The 17777-nt window shown below is 47.0% G+C and overlaps 1 protein-coding gene across 1 annotated transcript in view; it reads left to right on the top strand.

The window, feature by feature from the left end:
• Positions 1-17777, top strand: part of PLXNA4 (plexin A4) — a 421348-nt gene that overhangs the window by 319496 nt on the left and 84075 nt on the right. Inside the window, exon 9 of the mRNA XM_083858928.1 lies at positions 11930-12130. Coding sequence (XP_083715054.1) covers positions 11930-12130 — 201 coding nt within the window. The remainder of the gene's footprint in view (positions 1-11929; positions 12131-17777) is intronic.

The raw sequence follows: 17777 nt of genomic DNA, 5'->3' as shown, positions 1-17777 counted from the left end.
ATATCAATTACCCAATGCTGATTGCCTCATGTGTCTTGTCTCCATTCAGATCTGCTCTGATCCAGGGAGTAGTTTTCATGTCAGTGTTTCTGTACAAGGATGGGATGCTGGGATAGCCTGCTTGACTTGATGGGATAAAGGAGTAAATCTTTTATTTGTGCCTTTCACTCTAAGAAGAACATTATCTTGTTCCAGGCCTTGCAAGGATTTTTAGCTTTGTGCAGGGGAAAAAAAGGAGGGGGGAAAATGACACAAGCCAAAAGCAAGCCTAGATAACAAATCTGTTATTCACCAGGTTTAACAGATACATAATCATTTAATTACCTTGAAGGAGGTTTTCATCTTTCCCTGCTCAGCCGACATGTGCGTGCGTGTGTTTTCCTTCCTCCCCCAAACAAGCCTTTCATTAAAAGGGTTTTCATCTGCTGCCTAAAAAGGGAAGAGAAGAAAAGATCCAGCACCGAGGTGTTTTATGTCGAGTTGTACGTGCTAATGACAGCAAAGCCCACATAAAAGGAACAACTGCTTCAAATATTCATTTGTCAGGAGCGATGGGGAGCCCCGTGAGCTGCGTGCAGCTGCTGAGGGGCAGAGCAGGGCTTTGCTCCTGCCTTGTGACAAACCAAGAGCTGTCCTGGTGGCCCCCACAGCAGTGCACTGGTTCAGCTCTGCCTGGATACTGGTCCTTCTTGGGAAGGGGTTTGTTGGGAAATGGGGTGGAAGGAAGGGGGGAGAAAGAAGGTGGAGGGTGATGATGCCTGAACTGACAGGTGTCTAAGAGGCATTTGGATAATATCCTTTATAACAGGCTTTTAATTTTTTGTTAGTCCTGAAGTGGTCAGGAAGTTGGGCAGGATGGTGGTTGTAGGTCCCTTTGAACTGAAAATACAATATTTTATTCTATTCTACTCTACTAGGTCAGTTTGAACTGAACACCTATTCTATTCTATTCTATTCTATTCTATTCTATTCTATTCTATTCTATTCTATTCTATTCTATTCTATTCTATTCTATTCTATTCCATTCCATTCCATTCCATTCCATTCCATTCCATTCCATTCCATCCCATCCCATCCCATCCCATCCCATCCCATCCCATCCCATCCTTTTCCATCCCATCCCATCCCATCCCATCCCATTCCCATTCCCATTCCACTCCATTCCCATCCCATTCTAATTTATTTGTTTAATGTCCATGTCTCCTCATCATGGACTTTGTAGCAAACTCAGCCTTCCCCATCCTGCTGCTCCCTCTCAGACTCGGAGAGGACTTTGCCCCAAGGTCTCCAAAACCCAGACAGGTTTCCAGGCCCTCCAAATGCCCTGTTTTTGTCCTCTTTTCAAGGTGCAGAAGGAAGTCACAGCACCCACCTGCTCCCAAAATGCACCCCAGTGAACTGGGTGGCTGCACTGGGGAGGGGACAGAGGACCTGAGCGTGGCCAACCCTTTTCTCCCTTGCATCATAAACCCTTTGAGGTGATGCATCTTCAGCTGTTGCTGTGGCAACTGCTCGGTTTTCATCCCTCTCCTCTTTCCAGCTTCACTTAACCCATCTAGAGAGGCGACTGCTGGCAGCCTCAGCACGGGCAGAGGAGGAGAAAACCCACCCCTTGCTCAAATGAATGCACCTCTCCCTTCTCAGGGGCTGCAGTGACAGCTCCAGCGAGGCCAATCCCAGAGCTCCAAACCCTTTCCTGGCTTGTCAATCATCCCTTCATTTATCCTGGCTCCTGTCTGTCATTAAGGGGAAGGTGTTGAGGGGGAGTTTCTATGGCAACTGCAGGCAGCTTGCTGGGCAAGGCAGGGGCGCTGGAAGTCACCCCATGCAGGGAGGATCTGCACACATTTTGTGGTTCCTGCAGCACAGGGGGTTGGTGTTTAGCATCTGTTTCACTCTTGGAAGGGTTTCCAAGCACGTGTGGTGGAGTTCAGTCTGCTCTGCATCATGTCCAGGGAAGGCAGGGGTGATCCAGGAGGAGGCTGCAGCTGATGGTTTGGATCCAGCTGTGCCTTGGGACTCCTGGTGGTTTGGCATTTCAGGCTGTGGCATTTCAGCCCCCAGCCACTGTCACAGCACTTTCCCAGAAAAGGAGATGTGTCCTGTAAATGGGTACATCCTCTTCAGAGGGGGTGCTTCAGATGATGATGATGAGAGGAAATTAAACACAGCAATTGGAGGATGGACAAAAAGCTCCCCCTTGTTCAGAGAGTCTTGTTAGAGCACGAAAATGCTGCTCAGAGCCACAGGTTTGATTTCAGCAGATGAGAGCTGTGTTTCTAACTCTGAGTTGGCTTGGACACATTCACCTTTCCGTGCCCCTGACTCCCTCACACCTTCTGATTTGGGTAAGCACTTCCAGTTAATAGGTGCTTGTACCATCCTTAGTTCCTGGAGCTGTGATCTCACAGTGGGAGCTGCTCATGAGAAGCCTTTGAGCACGTACAAACAAATTAGATAATTTGCTTGTTGTTTGCCAGTCATGGTGACTTGCACTGAGGTGAAGAAGAAGAAGAAAAGTGTGAAGAGGCTTCTTCTGTTATTTTTGGGTATCTTTTGCCATCTCTGAGCCTTTCTGCCCTGCTGTCATCCATTTGGCAGGGGTTAAGGCTGGTAACTTGTTCCACTTCTGCAGTGACTTTCAGCAGGGTTTCAGAGATTTATTAATTCACAGAGTCATTGACTGGTTTGGGTTGGAAAGGACCATAAAGATAATCTCATTCCAACCCCCTGCCATGTGCAGGGACACCTCCCACCATCCCAGGGTGCTCCAAGTCCCATCCAGCCTGGCCTTGGACACTTCCAGGGATCCAGGTGCAGCCACAGCTTCTCTGGGAAACATGTGCCAGGGCCTCCCCACCCACAGAACAAATAATTTCTTCTTAATATATATCTCATCTATCTAATATCTACTCTATTTCTGATAATTACGGTGGTGGATCTTCAGGAAATCTGTCCTGGTGCACAACAGCTCCATCCTTTCTCCCCCCACCAGCCAAACCACCACAAAAACTGAGCAAGGATGGGAAAAAGGCTTTTCTGAGAGCAGCACATCCTCCCTTAATGCACATCTTGTTTTCTTAGAGCTCAGCCTCACCTTGTGAGTGACTAATCAAGGACCTGCTCGTGTGATTTCGAGGAGCAACTCAGGGAGCTGGGTTGGAACGAGGGATACAAGAAACATCTGACACTCAGTGCTGTGTCCCTGCTGTTTTTCATAACAGTTGGGCTGCTCATCTTTGTCATGCAGGATTATCTATCCCACAGGACAGAGTGATCTCAGAATGCAGCAGGGTAATGTTCATCTGTCCCCGCCAACACAACATCCTTGAAAAAACACCGGGAAGAGCTTATGTTGTTTTGAAAGCCCAGCTCAGTGCAGTGCTATTGTAATGCCTCAAGTGGCTACAGGGTTTTCTGGATATCTTGTCTGGACTGCTGGGATCCCTGTGGCACCCCACAGTCTGAGGGAGGAAGGACAATTCCCCATTCAGACAGTCCAGGGTGATGTCTTGGCTTGGAAGCCAAAAGAATTTGCTTTTCTCCATTGTAGCATCAGCTGCATTCACTGCTTTGGGGCCTGGCCAAGGAGAAACATTCTCAGGATGTTGAGGCTGCAGATAAGAGGTGAGGCTGGAATGTGCATCCTGCCTTGCTTGGGGCATCTCCAGGAGCCCACAGCCTCCTTCCCTGCCTGGTCTTTGACCATGAGTCCATTTGCTTCGGCTTGGGTGTTATCTCATGCTGCGTGGATCTCAGGGAGGGAGAGGATGATAAGAGCTGTGATATCGTGGTCCTGACCTTCCCACTGTGGCAGCCAAGCCATGATGACTCCCTGGGCTTCTGTCCTGGTTTCCAAAGGAAGTGGATTTGCATCAACATGACCTCTGAGCAACCTCCAGCCCATCTGTTCCTCCTCCATTCACCTCCCAACTCACTGACCACTCTTGGCCTCGTTGGGCCAAAGTCTGGAGCTCTCAAAGTTCCAGAGAGTCCGGAGTTCTCAGGTTCCCACTGACTCTGTAAAAAGCTTTAGAGGAGAAATAGATTTTCAGTCCTCTTAGGAAGAAAGTGTTACAGCTTGGGCTCAACCATTGTTAGACCCCAGAAATCCCCAGTTGTTTGGGAGTGTTGTCATGGGAATGCCTCCCACTTCTCAGGAATTCTTAGTTGGATCATGTCCCTTTTGTGTGCCAAACCCATTTCTTGGCATTGGTTAATAATGAACTTCACTGAGGAGTGACAGGTCAGTGTCATTATCATAGAATCAGAGTGATTTGGGTTGGAAGGGACCTTAAAAATCACCAACTCCAACCCCTCTTCCACGGGCAGGAACATACACTGAAGTTGTTGTGAACTTCTGATAGAACTCCTTATAGAAGGACAGAAGGCTGGCTGGGAAGGGTGCAGATTTATACAGGCATAATTAGAGAAGGAATTAATTACTGATTTATGAGCTGCCTGTGCTCTACTCCGTGCCTTCCACAGCTTTGTCCAACCCAGTTTTCCTGCGTGAGTTGTTTGGAAGAACTCTCTTACTTAACCAGGGTTTTCCTTTAACAAAAGACAGATTGCCCAAGTAAATACATGGTTTCCTTGTCTCTTGCACACACACACCACCTTCCTCAATGCTCATATTCATATTATTTATGATTTCCAAGCTCAGGAAGGATCAGCACTGAGGCTGCTCACATGTCCCCAGTAGCCACTTTCCAGTGAGCAGATGGACCTCATGACAAAACCATCGACTATTTTTGTCACTGGTCCACTCCCCTAATCCGGTGACCAGAAGGCTCCTGCTCTCTGGATCATTACTTCTCCTTCTGAGAGTGTGTCAAAGCAGCAAAGGGCTGAGAGAAAGCTAATGTTGTGTCTCTATTTAAAAAGGATAAATGTGGCGCTTGGATAATTATGGCAGCCTGACCTTGATCCTCGTGGAATAATGGACCAGCTACGAAAGACTCTATTAATAAAGAATTAAAGGAGGGTAAAATCATTAATGTTCATCAGCAGCGATGTGTGGACTGGCTTCAGAGGCAGAACAGTCCTGGGTTAGGATCAAGCTCTCGACAGACCTGGGTCATTTCCCAGCGTGGCCTTGGGGGAATCACTTTGCTCCCAATCACCAGGAGTGGGCAGTGAGCCATGGCAGGGGAGGTTGGTTATCTTCATTTAGATCCTGCTTTTGAGCAGCCACTCTCTGGTGCTCAGCATCACTCATCACCCCCCAGCCTTCACAACACCCAGGGCAGCTGAGCTGATGATCTCCTGTCCATCAGTGAGGAGTCTGGAGGAGGTTTCTCCCAGAGAAAATTTGGATGTCCCATCCCTGGAAGCGTTCAAGGCCAAGTTGAAGCAACCTGGTCTAGTGGAAGGTGTCCCTGCCCATGGCAGGGAGTGGAACAAGATGGTCTTTAGTGTCCCTTCCAGCCCAGCCCATTTTATGATCTGCTGGTCTCCCTCCAGCTGTGGCCTCTGTGCCTGATCTGTGCAAGCCACCACTGAAATGTGCAGCTGCCAGAGTGCACAGAGCTAAAGCAGGGCCAAATCTCTTCCCTAGTATTGAATTTCTCAATGAGCCAGGTGTAATCTGTAAGCTCTGTGAGGATTCAATACCTTTGAGGGTGTCCAGCACCTCACAGAAAATGGCTTAAATAACTTTATGAGATGGCATGGTTGAGTGTGTCTTGAAAAAGAAAAATGTTTTAATTAAAGAAGAAAATAATACAAAACCAAAGAACAAAGCCATGCACAGTGTAGGTACAGGTCACACACACCTGCTACAACACCCCAAAAATGCTCTGAGAAGCCTCATGTGCTCCCTTAAGTATTGGACAATTTGGGTGGGTATTTTGGCAAACAGCCCCATAGAGAATAACTGTTCCCCTTTCTGAGGAACAGGTAAACACACCTATCAGTGTTTTTATCTTCACACTGAGCCAATTACTGCCAGGAGAGAAAAGGAACTTCTGGTGTTTTTCCCTTAAAAGGTTTTGGGGTGAGAATTAAACTTTTCCCTATATGGAAACATCTGCTTGGGTGTGGAAATGCATCCCTACATCCCAGCCTGGCCACCAGCCTCCAGGCCAACCACCTTTTCCCCTTGCAATGCCTGACAAAAGAGAGCTGGAATTTGCTCCTGAGTGTTTGGAACACTCTTAACTAGAAAGGAGCCACCAGAAGTGACAGAGATGCAAGGACTCAATTATTCCTTTGTTGTCTCTGCAGATGTTTACACTTCCCATCAATCCTGTTGCTTTCTCCTCATCAGCTGCCTTTAAAGTTTGGAGAATTTCCTCATGTATTATTACTTTTGCTGTGCCAATAAATAAGCACACCATCAATCAAACTAACAACACTGTAAACTTTGGAAGTGCAGATAAAATATATGGTGCATTAAAAAATTCTTTGACCGGGTGAGCTTTTTTTCAGAGCTGGTTTGATTGCTGCTGGTGCTGATGTAAATTTGGGAGAAGTATATCCAGAAATTTATGGAGCTTGGATTCCTGCCTACAAGGCATTGACCTGATTCCACTTTATAACATAATAACGTTCCCCAGCGCTGTTTGTGTAAATTTTAAATATAATTTTTACGACGCTAAAAATTAGTGGTATAATAATGTAAACACAGCGTGGACTGTAACTCACCCCTTCTCCTCCTACACTGAGGATGGAGAGCTCTTTGCTGCTTCCTTCTCCAGGTTATCCAGGGAAGCTGTGCAGGGGTTTAAAAGGAACCAGCTTGGCAGCCCTGGAGCCCTGGGTTTGCAGCACTACAGGGTGGTGACCCTTTGTGACCATGCAGAGGTGTGAGAGACAACTTCAGGAAACAAATTCCACTCAGTTCCTGCTGCCTCTCATTTGTAAATTTTCTTTTTTCCTGCATTTTATCCAGGTGAAATCTGTTTCTCCGAAGTCAATGAAAGGTTAGAGGGTTTTTTGCCTCTCTTTTCCCTGTTTCTCCTCTCCTTTTCCTCATTCCTTGCCTTCCTTTTCTTTCTCTTTCTTTGGTCTGTTTTTGTTTCAAGGATTTTTTTTTTTTTTTTTCAATCTAGTTTAATTTACAGCGCATCCAGATGCTGTGGTCTAGATATCTTTATAAAAACCCAATCCCTGCCTCTTGACTTTCACCCTCTTGACTTGATTACAGCAGAGTGGGCGGGTGACAAAGCCAGAGGGAGCACAGAGAAAACAGAACATTGCAGCTCGGCAGAGCAGATGAACAAAAGATGTATTTATTTACGTAATAGCTGAGTAAATAACATTCTGAGTTTCATTTCTTCTGGGGTCCCAAAGGGCCTGAGTGAGTCAATCTCGGTCACCACTTAGATTCACTGTATGGTCATTTTTTTTTTTTTTTCAGGATAAGGCACAAAGATGGTTGCTGGATGAGGGATATTGAAAGGAAACCCTTAAAAAAAACCCTGTAAAATTGAGGATAAAGAAATGGATTTTAATGGTAGGAGAAAAGAAGAATTGGATGCTTTGAGTAATGAAGGAATTAGTGCTGGAATGAAGCAATGAAGGGGCAATGAAGGAATTAGTGGTTTGTTCCTGAATAGAAATGGGTTTTCACCCTTCCCACTTTTCTGGGAAGGGAAGGGTGAAAACCCATTGCCAAGGGTTGAGTTTATGTGGCCAGTGGTGCCCCCAGTGCCCTCAGCATTAGCTGAGCTTTAATTTCCTTCTGTAGGAACTGGAGATCCAGCCAGTGCTACCAGGGATCATGAGGGAGGAATGTGCAGGAAAATTTGGAAAGGTTTCCTCCCCTGAATGCTCTGACTGACAAGAGATGAACCACTACAAAGTGGGAGCTGTTGATAGGTGGGGGGTTCATTGTATTAAACCTTCATGGACGTGCCTGTCATCCAATATAGAAAAATCTCCTTTTCTACTGGAAACTGGAAAACACTTTGCTGACCATTTGGGTCACAACCCTGGCCAAAAACACTAACAGAGAGTGAAACTGTGCAAAATAAGGTTGGAAGAAAACCTGTGCAGTATTACCAGGATGTGAAACACCCCAAAATGCCTTTTTCTAGGAGAGGAACTCGGCGTGTTTGGTCAGTCTCCATCTTACACTGGGAAACAGCAGAGTGAAACCTCCATGAAATCATAACTCTGGATGTTGCAAAGCACCATAAAGAAACCAAACGAATTAGTTCAGGGCTAGGACCACACAGCCTCAGAGAGGCCTCCTCGTTCTCTTTAGCAGCATCCTCATCATGTCTCTCACTGGAGACCAGCTCGGGCTCAGCTCTGATGAAGGCCATAACACACATGTGAGAGAAAAGCTCCTCGTATTTCCGAGACTTTATTATTCCTGCAAGCTACAAACAAAACACATTTTCAGGCGCTCTATGAGGAGTTATAAATAAAGGAAATTAAACTACCATCGACCCAATGAGTACAGCCCATTCTGTGCAGTGTTTTTTGCTGCAAAAGTTGCCTGACCTGGTAATTGGCAAAATTTTGGTGATGTGAGGTGTGCATCGCTGCTGATACCAGTAATTGGCAAGGGTGGAGGATATTATTTTAAATGGACTGACTCATTTGAAAGCATTCAAGGACTAGGATGAAGCTACACAGACAAAATGAATCAACAATGATTCTCTGGGTTGGGAACCAGCTCCCCTTAGAGTCAGGCGAAAGATTTAATTTATTACATATAAAAGGCAAAAAAAGGGATGGGATTGTGCCCATCCTTGGCGCAGTTTTTGGCAGTCTACAATTTTATTTCCCTTACATCCTGTGAAAACTGTATTTTTCCAACCTAGGTGACGTCCATAGCAAAGAGAAGGGTGAAGAGGAAGTACCTCCACTGTAAAAATGTCCAAAATAACTCTTTTTTACAAAGCCTTCTTCTTGGGTCTGCTCTGGTCAGCTTGATGTTTTCCCCTCAAAAATGCAAACCTGGCCAGGCACCCAAAGCTTGACACAGGCTGCAAAATGTGTTCTGTGTGTGAATCTGAACCCAGAGCCTGGTCCAAGCTCTGAGGTTTTATGCAGCGCATCACCCAATGAAATTGCCTTTTCCCCTCCCCGTTTCAATTAGAAAGAACATTAGGTCAATCAGATAAAGCCACATTGGGAGGATTTCCTCTTTATGGCGCTTGCCTCTTCAATTATCTATAATGAACTTCCTCCACTGCATCGCAAAGCTTTTTATATGCAAACGAACCCTGTTTTGGGGCTGCCTCAATCACGGCTTGTTAATGAACTTGAAACAAGTGTTATCAGAGAGGTTACAGCACCAGTGGTGGAGGGGGACGGGATAAAGCCACACAAGAAAGGCCAGGCTGAAGAGCTGGGATTGGCCTGCAGGTACACAGAGTGGACTATCTCCAGCCTCCATCCCTCAGCCCCCACCAGAGGCTTTTCTCTGTGACAGACATCAAGTGAAATGCCCACTCCTGGGAAACGGCTGCTCGGCAGCAGATAGGGCTGTCCCACCCTCCTGCCCCATGGATTCCCTCTGCCAGGGCATCCCTCTCTCAACTCCTGGAGCTGGGGAGGAGAAAAAAAACAAAACATGGAGAGGCTGCTGCTGATGTCTTTTCTTGTGCCAGGAGAAAGAGAGGGAGCTGAGGTAGAGACTCCAGAAATGTTGGGCAGGTGATGGGGAAGGGTCAAGGGGTGTTTGTTGTTATTGTAGACCACAATGACACAAAGACTCTGACTTCAGAAGGTTGAAAAGGTGACTCCTTTATTCTCAGAAAATGTTTCTCCTTTTATACTGTTCTACACAGACCAATTTGATTGGTGACAAAAAGATAAATCTCTTCAATCACATTGGTCAGACCAGAGGGGCATCAAGAAGAAGTCCTTCCTAGGGGAAATATGTTAACATTTTTGCTGTTACCAAAACATGTCTCTCGTTTACAGAAAGTTTCCTGGGAAAGGAATTTCAGAAATCAAAACATCTCAGGCATGAACCAGGGCTACAGGTGCTGAAACCATAAGTGTCCCAAATGGTGTTAGCATGTGGCATCTTGATCAGTACTGAAAACTGTCTAATATAGCCTAGATCACCTCCTTCTTTTACCCTTTGGGGTTTTTATTGGTCTTAAATCAGCCAGAATTATAGATTACACCTCACCTTCCTGTGCTGAGTAGCTGCAGGGAGCATTAATGCTGGTATGCCACGGTATGGTAGAACCATTGAACCCAAACTTGGGGAGACTTTCTAGATGGTTCAGCCTTGCTCTTTTATCAACAAAAATGACACTTTACCCATTCTGTGACACTTTACCCGTTGTGTTTCAGCATCAGGAGTTCCCTGGAGAGGTTTCATCAGGGGACAGAGCAGCAGTGAGGCCAGGGGGTGCTGGGACAGGGTGCAGCTCCTCAATCCTCCACCCTCAAGAGTGCAGAGTGTGACAGTGATAAAATTCATCCCTGCATTGCAGTACCCCGTGGGTTTTTCCACCTCCAGCCCTTCCACCTTCCAGCCAGGTTAATGGGATGGCCTAATTAGGCCTTGGCAGCACAAATCAAGCCAGGCCTTGTGCCAAATTATCTCAGGCAAGGAGCCACAGGGTCCAAGGAGGTCCAGGGGTTGTGCTTGGGTGTCCTGGTTCTGGTGCCAGCCTGGGCAAGGCCAGCTGAAACCCATCAGCAGCTCTCAGTTACTTCCACCATGTAAGTGCAGATGAAAATTCATCTCTCTGACTCCTCAGTCTGGCACTAACCTTCAGATCCTCTTTGGGACTGGAGAAGGTTCTGGACTTCACTGCAGGGGTGCATTGGGTGGTTACTGGATTTTCTCCCTGCTCCTGGCCAGAGATGAGCTCACATCCTCCATGTGGTGAGTGCTGGCTCCTGTAATTCTGTCCCTGGTTGGTGTAACTACAGATGTTACACGTCTAATCCATTTCTTTATCTCCCTAAGCTATTTGCTTCACTAAGATGCTCCCACCATCTGCTCTACAAGATCCCAGGCTCTCAATGAGCCATAAATTCCACTTTTGAACCCTTCAGTCCCTTTCCTTACTTTTCTGCACCGAATCAGTAATTTTCCTACAGTTCCCTGTCTCTGCTGGCACCAACTAGACCTGGCTTTAACTTTGGGCAGAACAGGCAAAAGCTGCAGTAATTTCCTAAAGAGCTGATGATCTCCCCAGAATCCATGGAAGGGACATCCTGCAGTTGTCTGACTGTGCTATGAAGAAGCAGAGCATGGCCACTCTAGTTAATTAAGCTGTGCTAATTAATGAAACTTTTAATGCAGCCACCTGTGAGGCAGTTTTGGGTGCCCAGATCTCACCTGTGTGAGGCACCCATGCAGAGGCACCACATTAGCAGCATCCACTTGGCATTTCTCCTTTTGTGAGCCAGTGAAAAGCTTTTCCAAGGGGTCTCCATGCATTTTGTGACAGTTCTTTCTTGGCAGCCGGGTCTAGATCTCTGTAATGAATATTTTGCCCTCTTCTGAGCCAAAATAAACTCTCTTTTTATAACAACTCTGACTCCATAGGTTCCAACAGGCCTTGCTGGAGCTGTGCCTTTTGTACAGTGGTGTGTTGGCTGTTGGGAAGGGAGGAATTGTGCTCACATTTTTGCTTTATTCACTTTTCTCATGGCATTGTGGCTGGGTTAAGTCTGTGGAGGGAACACGATTGCTTTTCCATTACCTGAACAAACAGAGCAGGTATTAAAAAGCACCAGGGATGCCTTCCCTGGGTCCTGGGGGCTGAAATAAGGCAGGGAGATAGGAAAGGACAGGCTGTGAAAGCAATCCTTCCTCACCTGTTTATCTGAGCCTTCCCAGGAATGCTTCTTGAATATCTCTGTAACAAACCAAGGCCCGGGGAGCTGCAAAGGTTTTGTAATGAGAAGAACTGAGAAGGCTGGGAAGCACCACAGGACTCTCCCTGAGGCTGGGGATACCACATTGCTGACTCAGTGAGTTGTCTGCTCTCTCCCCCAGGACTGTCCCCAGCTGCTGCAAGCCGAGAAGATCCTGGTGCCCGTGGAGGTGATCAAACCCATCACTCTGAAGGCCAAGAACCTGCCCCAGCCCCAGTCAGGGCAGAGGGGCTACGAGTGCATCCTGAACATCCAGGGCAGCGAGCAGAGGGTGCCAGCCTTGAGGTTCAACAGCTCCAGTGTGCAGTGTCAGAACACCTCGGTGAGCAAGGGACACATGTGCCCACAGCACTGTCCCCAAGGGGTCTGGGGTCCTGTCACAGACCTTCTGAGGGTGCTGGGGTTGTTTAATCTAGGGGAAAGAAGTCTCAAGGGAGTCTTTATTGCTCTCCAGAACCACCTGGGGGTTGTGGTGGGGTTGGGGTCCAGCTTTTCTCCAAGGCAACTGTGGTAGGACAAAGGGAAATGGCCTCAAGCTGTGCCAGGGGAGGTTCAGGTTGGGTATTAAGAACAATTCCTTCACTGGAAGAGTGGTTAAACATTGAAATAGGGTGAAGGAAGGGTGGAGTTACCATCCCTGGAAGTGTTCAGAGGAGGGGTAGACATGGCACTTTGCAATATGGTTTAATGGGCACAGGGGGGTTCAGTCAGAGGTTGGACTTGGTGATCTTGGAGGTCTTTTCCAGCTTTCATGATTCTGTGGTTCCAAACACAATCAGGAAAAGGTTGGCTGGTAGCTTGAAACTGCCCTTTTTTACTCCTTGGACTCACTCAGCTGCTGCTTGTGCCCCTAGATCCCATCCTCAGGCTGGGCTGGAGCACCTCAGCCATAGCAAATAACATCAGCTTAACCTGCTCATATCCCCACAGCACCACAGAAAGGGGTTCCAGTGGGACAGGTGTTCATGTCAATGTGAGACTGAAGGTTATTTTGGGGGAGTTTGTTGATAAAACCCCATATAAACAGTCTGACACGTGCCACCATGTAACTGGTCAGAAAAAGAGTGAGAACACAGAATCCCAGAAAGGGTTGGGTTAAAGGAACCTTGAAGATCATCCACTTCCAACCTCCTGAATGGGCAGAGACGCCTTGCACTGGACCAGGTTACTCCAAATCCCAACCAACTTGGCCTTAGGCTGAGTCAAACCTTCCTCCAGCCCTCACATGCCCTTTGAGGAGTCTCTTCCCACCTCCACTTCCCCACCTGAAGTGCAGGACCTGTGACTCTCCTTGCAAGGAACCTGTGTGAGTCATGACAGTGCTGTCACCACAGCAAAGTCACTTTTGGGGACAAACCCAGCCATCAGCCAGGAGCTGTGCCCATGAGCAGTGGATGTCTCTGCCTCTCCAGAGGTTCCTCCACCAGATCCATGTCTCCAGGATTTGCATTGAGTCATTTTCATTGCTGCTACTGCGAGATGATTTATTAGTCAAAGAGCTAATTACAGGCTTTAGCCACTTCACTGCAGCTCTGCCACTCCACGCTGGGCAGTGCTTGTCACAACATATTCTGCTGCATTAAGCAGGGCTGAATATTACAGGCAGTTCACACATTTTACATCTGTTGCAAACAAGCAACTTCCCAACCGATGCTCTTTTATTTGTATTTTTTGTCTTCCCTCCCTGATTTTCATTACTGGTTAATGACCTGTGAGCATTCAGGTTTCAGGTTAAAAATGGACCGAGTGGGAAGTTAAGGAGCTATGCACATTTTCTGTAAAGTATTATTTGAAAATGGTGGGAGCTAAGGGGGAATTGTATGGTCGTGGGCAGAGATTATATCTGTCCAAAGAGTCTTAGCAGGCAAGACAGACCTTTAATGACCCTTTAGAGTCACAAATTCTCTGGCACAGGTCAGCATTCCAAGGAATTATCTCAGGATCATTTTAAACCTAGTTGGACTGAGCAGGAAAGTAACTTCAGCCAGCCTCAGCATCCCACTTTGCAGAACCCAATAAAAAGACTGCTTTTGACAGGTAATGGTGATTATTCCCACACTACCTGCATGCTCCAACAAGTTGCCAGTGCCTGGGACTGGAGAAACGGGGTTTGATGAGTCCCCAGATGGATTTGCTCATAGGATGCCTGAGTGCTGTGACAGCACCATTTTGACTTTAATGCCTGTTTTCCTAAGCCAGAGCACTCAAGGCTCTGCCAGAGCTGCAGAAGGTGGCAGGGCTGAGCCTCAAGCTTGGGCCAAGGCACTCCATGACCTTACTGGTGAGTGTTGTCTGCAGGATGCTTGTCCTGTGTTTGGTGGTGGCTCAGGTGGATCTCTTTCTTCTCCAGGGAGAGAAGCTCATTTGGGAATAAAATCAATCCTTTTCTATCCTATTTCTGCCTCCTCTCTCCCTCTGCCCTCCCCTTTCCCTCTCCCTTGCTTTCCTCCCTTTTCCTTGTCTTTGCTTTCCTTGTCTTTCCTTTCCACCCCTTTCCTTGTCTTTCCTTTCCACCCCTTTCCTTGTCTTGTCTTTCCTTTCCACCCCTTTCCTTCCCCTTCCTTTTGAAGGAGCTTTGACTCTCTGATTTGAAGTCTTTCTACTTCTTTTTTTTTTTTTTTTTTTTTAGCCTGAGAAATGTTATTTCATTGTTGCTCGGAATTTGCCAGACACTGAAAGAGAAAGAGATGTGGAAGGGAGAGCCAGACAAAAGAAAGCAACATTCAGAGAGATACAAAAAGGCAGCAGAGAAGCCCTGGCTGCTTGAGCAGGTGGCAGAGGACACAGACAATAGGGAAGGAGTGCTGGAGATCTGTCTCCATCATGATTATTTCCTTCCCTGCCAGAATTAGCATTCAGGCAGGAGCCACTGCAGCACAATGAGCCTCTGCTCCGGGGGTCACCTGGCTTTGCAAAGAGCTGTCTGAGCCTGTTTGCAGATCGAACCAGCCCCCTCTGACAGAGCTTTTTAACTCAGCAGAGTTGCTGGAGGAGGCACTGAATGTAGCACCTGCATTGCAGGCTTGGAGAAGGTCCAGAGGAGGGTGTGCTGTGGTGGTGTGTCCCTGAAGGGATGCTGTCCTGCCAGCAGATCTTCCTGTTGGTGCTGCATGCCAGCCTAAGAAATCAGTCCTCGTTTTCCAGCAGGAGCCTCCTCAAGATCTGTCCCCTCCCATTGTCGCCAGACGGACATGAGAAGGACACTCACACAGTCAGTGTCAGGGCAAAAAAAAAGAAGGGAGTTTATTTTGGGTTTAGGGTTTAAATAGGTTTTGGAGTGCAATCAGCGATTGGGCCGTGAGGTTGACACCTCTCTGACCCCACTGGTCAAACCAGAAGTCCATCAATTTGTCCTTCCCACAGGAAGGAATGGATGATTTACATAACATCAGTTTTTGTTTATGTTACAATGAGTGAGAAAATTCCAGTACAAAATGTAAACATCAGAAGGCTGAAAAAATCAGGGCAATATCCCTGGCAGGCACCCAGGAGCTCAAATTTGCCTCTTGCAGAAAAACTTGGGCAAAACTCAGGATTTTCCTGACTTTCACACAGGGATAGAATCAAGAAAAGAGCCTTAACTTTTGTTCTGCATTTCCTGCTCCCTCAAGATTTACACCAGGGATCAGAGGCAGCTTAAGCACCTTTTCTAAGTGGCTCCAACTTCAGTTAAAGATCCTCTAAGGACACCCAGGTGTGACCGGTCTGTCTGTCAGTAATGTCACATCCAGCACTGATGGTCCCTGGGTGCTCAGCCCAGTCAGGAGCCAGATCTGCCTCTCTCCCTGCCTTTCCCAGAGATATTCCATTTGATAACAGCAATAAGTCACCACAGGCAGCACCATTCTGGACAATTACTGTTCTTGTCAAGTGGTTTGAGACTCTCAGCTCTGGGCTTTGTCCTCTGTCACACCACCCAAGGCACGCAATTATCACTCAGAGGGACCTTTCCTGCCATCCCTTATTGCACTCCTGATAGCTCTGCCAACAGCCTGGACATGGAGCCATGGGAGGGGATGAAAAGCAGGGGAGCTAAGGAGACACATAAATAAGTAAGTAAAAATGTCAGCAGGAAGGGCTGAAATTGCTGGATGGATCAGGGCAGAGTGCAATCTTCCCAGTGGGAAGCAGTGGGAGCCCCAGCATTTGCAATCAGCCCAAAATTATCAGCTTTTGGCATGAGGAAAGAGGGAGAGGGGGAGGGCTGACCCACCTGAGCGTGCCATGATCTGTTCCATCCCCTGCTCCAGGGGCTGGTCCCAAATCCTTGCTTGATTCCTGCCCACCCTTGGCTTTGGTTTCCACCAGCAAAATCCCTGCTGGTGGTTTTGTTTCCAATCCTTCCCAGCTCTGTGTGCTGTGAGAGCCGAGGTGGTGCAGCTGGAAGTGCTGGCGTGTGGCTCAGGGACAGGAGAGCAAGTCTGTTCCATTTGTCACATCATTGCACTTTAGCAAGAGATCTCAGTGGCATTTGACTCCGTGGTGTGGCTCGCTGTGAAGGGAGTGATAAAAAAAAATCCAATAAAAAGCAGAGCTGAGGAAAAAAAAAATAATAAAAAATGAGGAGCTGTTCAGAGAAATCATGGGAAAACACAGTTGTGGGTGGCCATAAGACAAGCACAGGGCTGGGAGTTGTAGAATCAGGGAATGGTTTGGGTTGGGAGGGATCTTAAAGATCAACCAGTTCCAAACCTCCCACTGGGAATGTCACCCTGTGCATCCACTTCTCTAATTATTATTTATCTACATTTAAATGAAAGAGAAACCCCCCAATAAGCACATGGACTCTTTTGGCCTGGGTGATACTCAGTTATAAAAATTCAGTCCCAGCTCTAGGGAGCAAAGGATCCAAGGGAACTGAATGAGAGTGAGCAAGAAGTTTTCTGCCTTTTTATGGCTGGAAAATTGATGCAAAGAAAGATTAAATGATTTCCACAGGATCATCCAAAGGGGTTGATGGCAAAGCCAGGTACAGGAATCAATCCCTGGATTTGAGCTCTAATCACAAAAGTGGTGTCAGAGAAAACAGATCAACACTAAAATTCTGCTAAAATTCTGCAGAACTTTCCCCACTATTGGGCATGTTTGAGGTACAAAGAGTGAATGCCATGAAACCACTCTGGATTTATCACCCTAAGTGTGCTCAAGCCAAATTACCCAAGGGCAGGATGCTGCAAGTGGTCGGGATATGGATTTGCACAAACTGCAAATATCTGAGTATCTGATACTAAAGGAGAGTTTAAAAGGCAAAAAAAGTTGCAAACATTGCTCCTGTGAACTACAACAGCTCCTTCTAGCAGCTTTTTGGCATTTCCTGGGGAGAGCCAGTCTGTGTTCCAGGCAGCACAGCCTTTCCTTCTCAGTCGGGTCCCCCAAATTGCCCATAATTTTCTGCTTTGATGAGATTATTGTGATTAGAATCCAGATTGGTCAGACTTAGGGGTCAGATTTACATCTCCTGGGATGTTTTTCCTGTGTTGGAGGCAGTTGTGCAAGGAAAGGTGGAGAGATAAGCCCTGATGGCATGAACACTTCTCAGGAGTGTCCGGGAAGCTCTGCTCTCCTGGAGATCAATGCTCCAGCCCTTTTCCCTCCCCTCAAACACATTTCCATCTTATTGTCACGGCTGAGAGACTCCTTTTCAAAGACTCCTGTTGAGTTAGTGGGCTTTGAAGAGGGGTCACAATGAGTGAGCATCTCCTGTGGTCTGAGGAGGACGGAGCATTTTCCTCACTTGCTCCTTTGCAAATTGCTCTGTTTCTCTTGGATGGGGCAGTGTGAGCATCCTCATCCCAGCTGGCTCCATCCTCAGAGCTCCTCCAGGGGATTTATTGTAGGAATGCATTTCCCACACTCAGCAGGTGTTTCCAAACAGGGAAAGAGTTTCAGTTTACCTTTAGACATTTTAAGAAGTTTCACTAGAAAGTTTTGTGCCCTTCTCATTGTAATTAGCTCTGGCCTAAGAGAGA

The sequence above is a fragment of the Zosterops lateralis genome (genome assembly GCF_965231275.1).
Source record: "Zosterops lateralis genome assembly, chromosome: 4".
Taxonomy (NCBI): domain Eukaryota; kingdom Metazoa; phylum Chordata; class Aves; order Passeriformes; family Zosteropidae; genus Zosterops; species Zosterops lateralis.
This window is presented reverse-complemented; position numbering and strand designations above follow the sequence as displayed.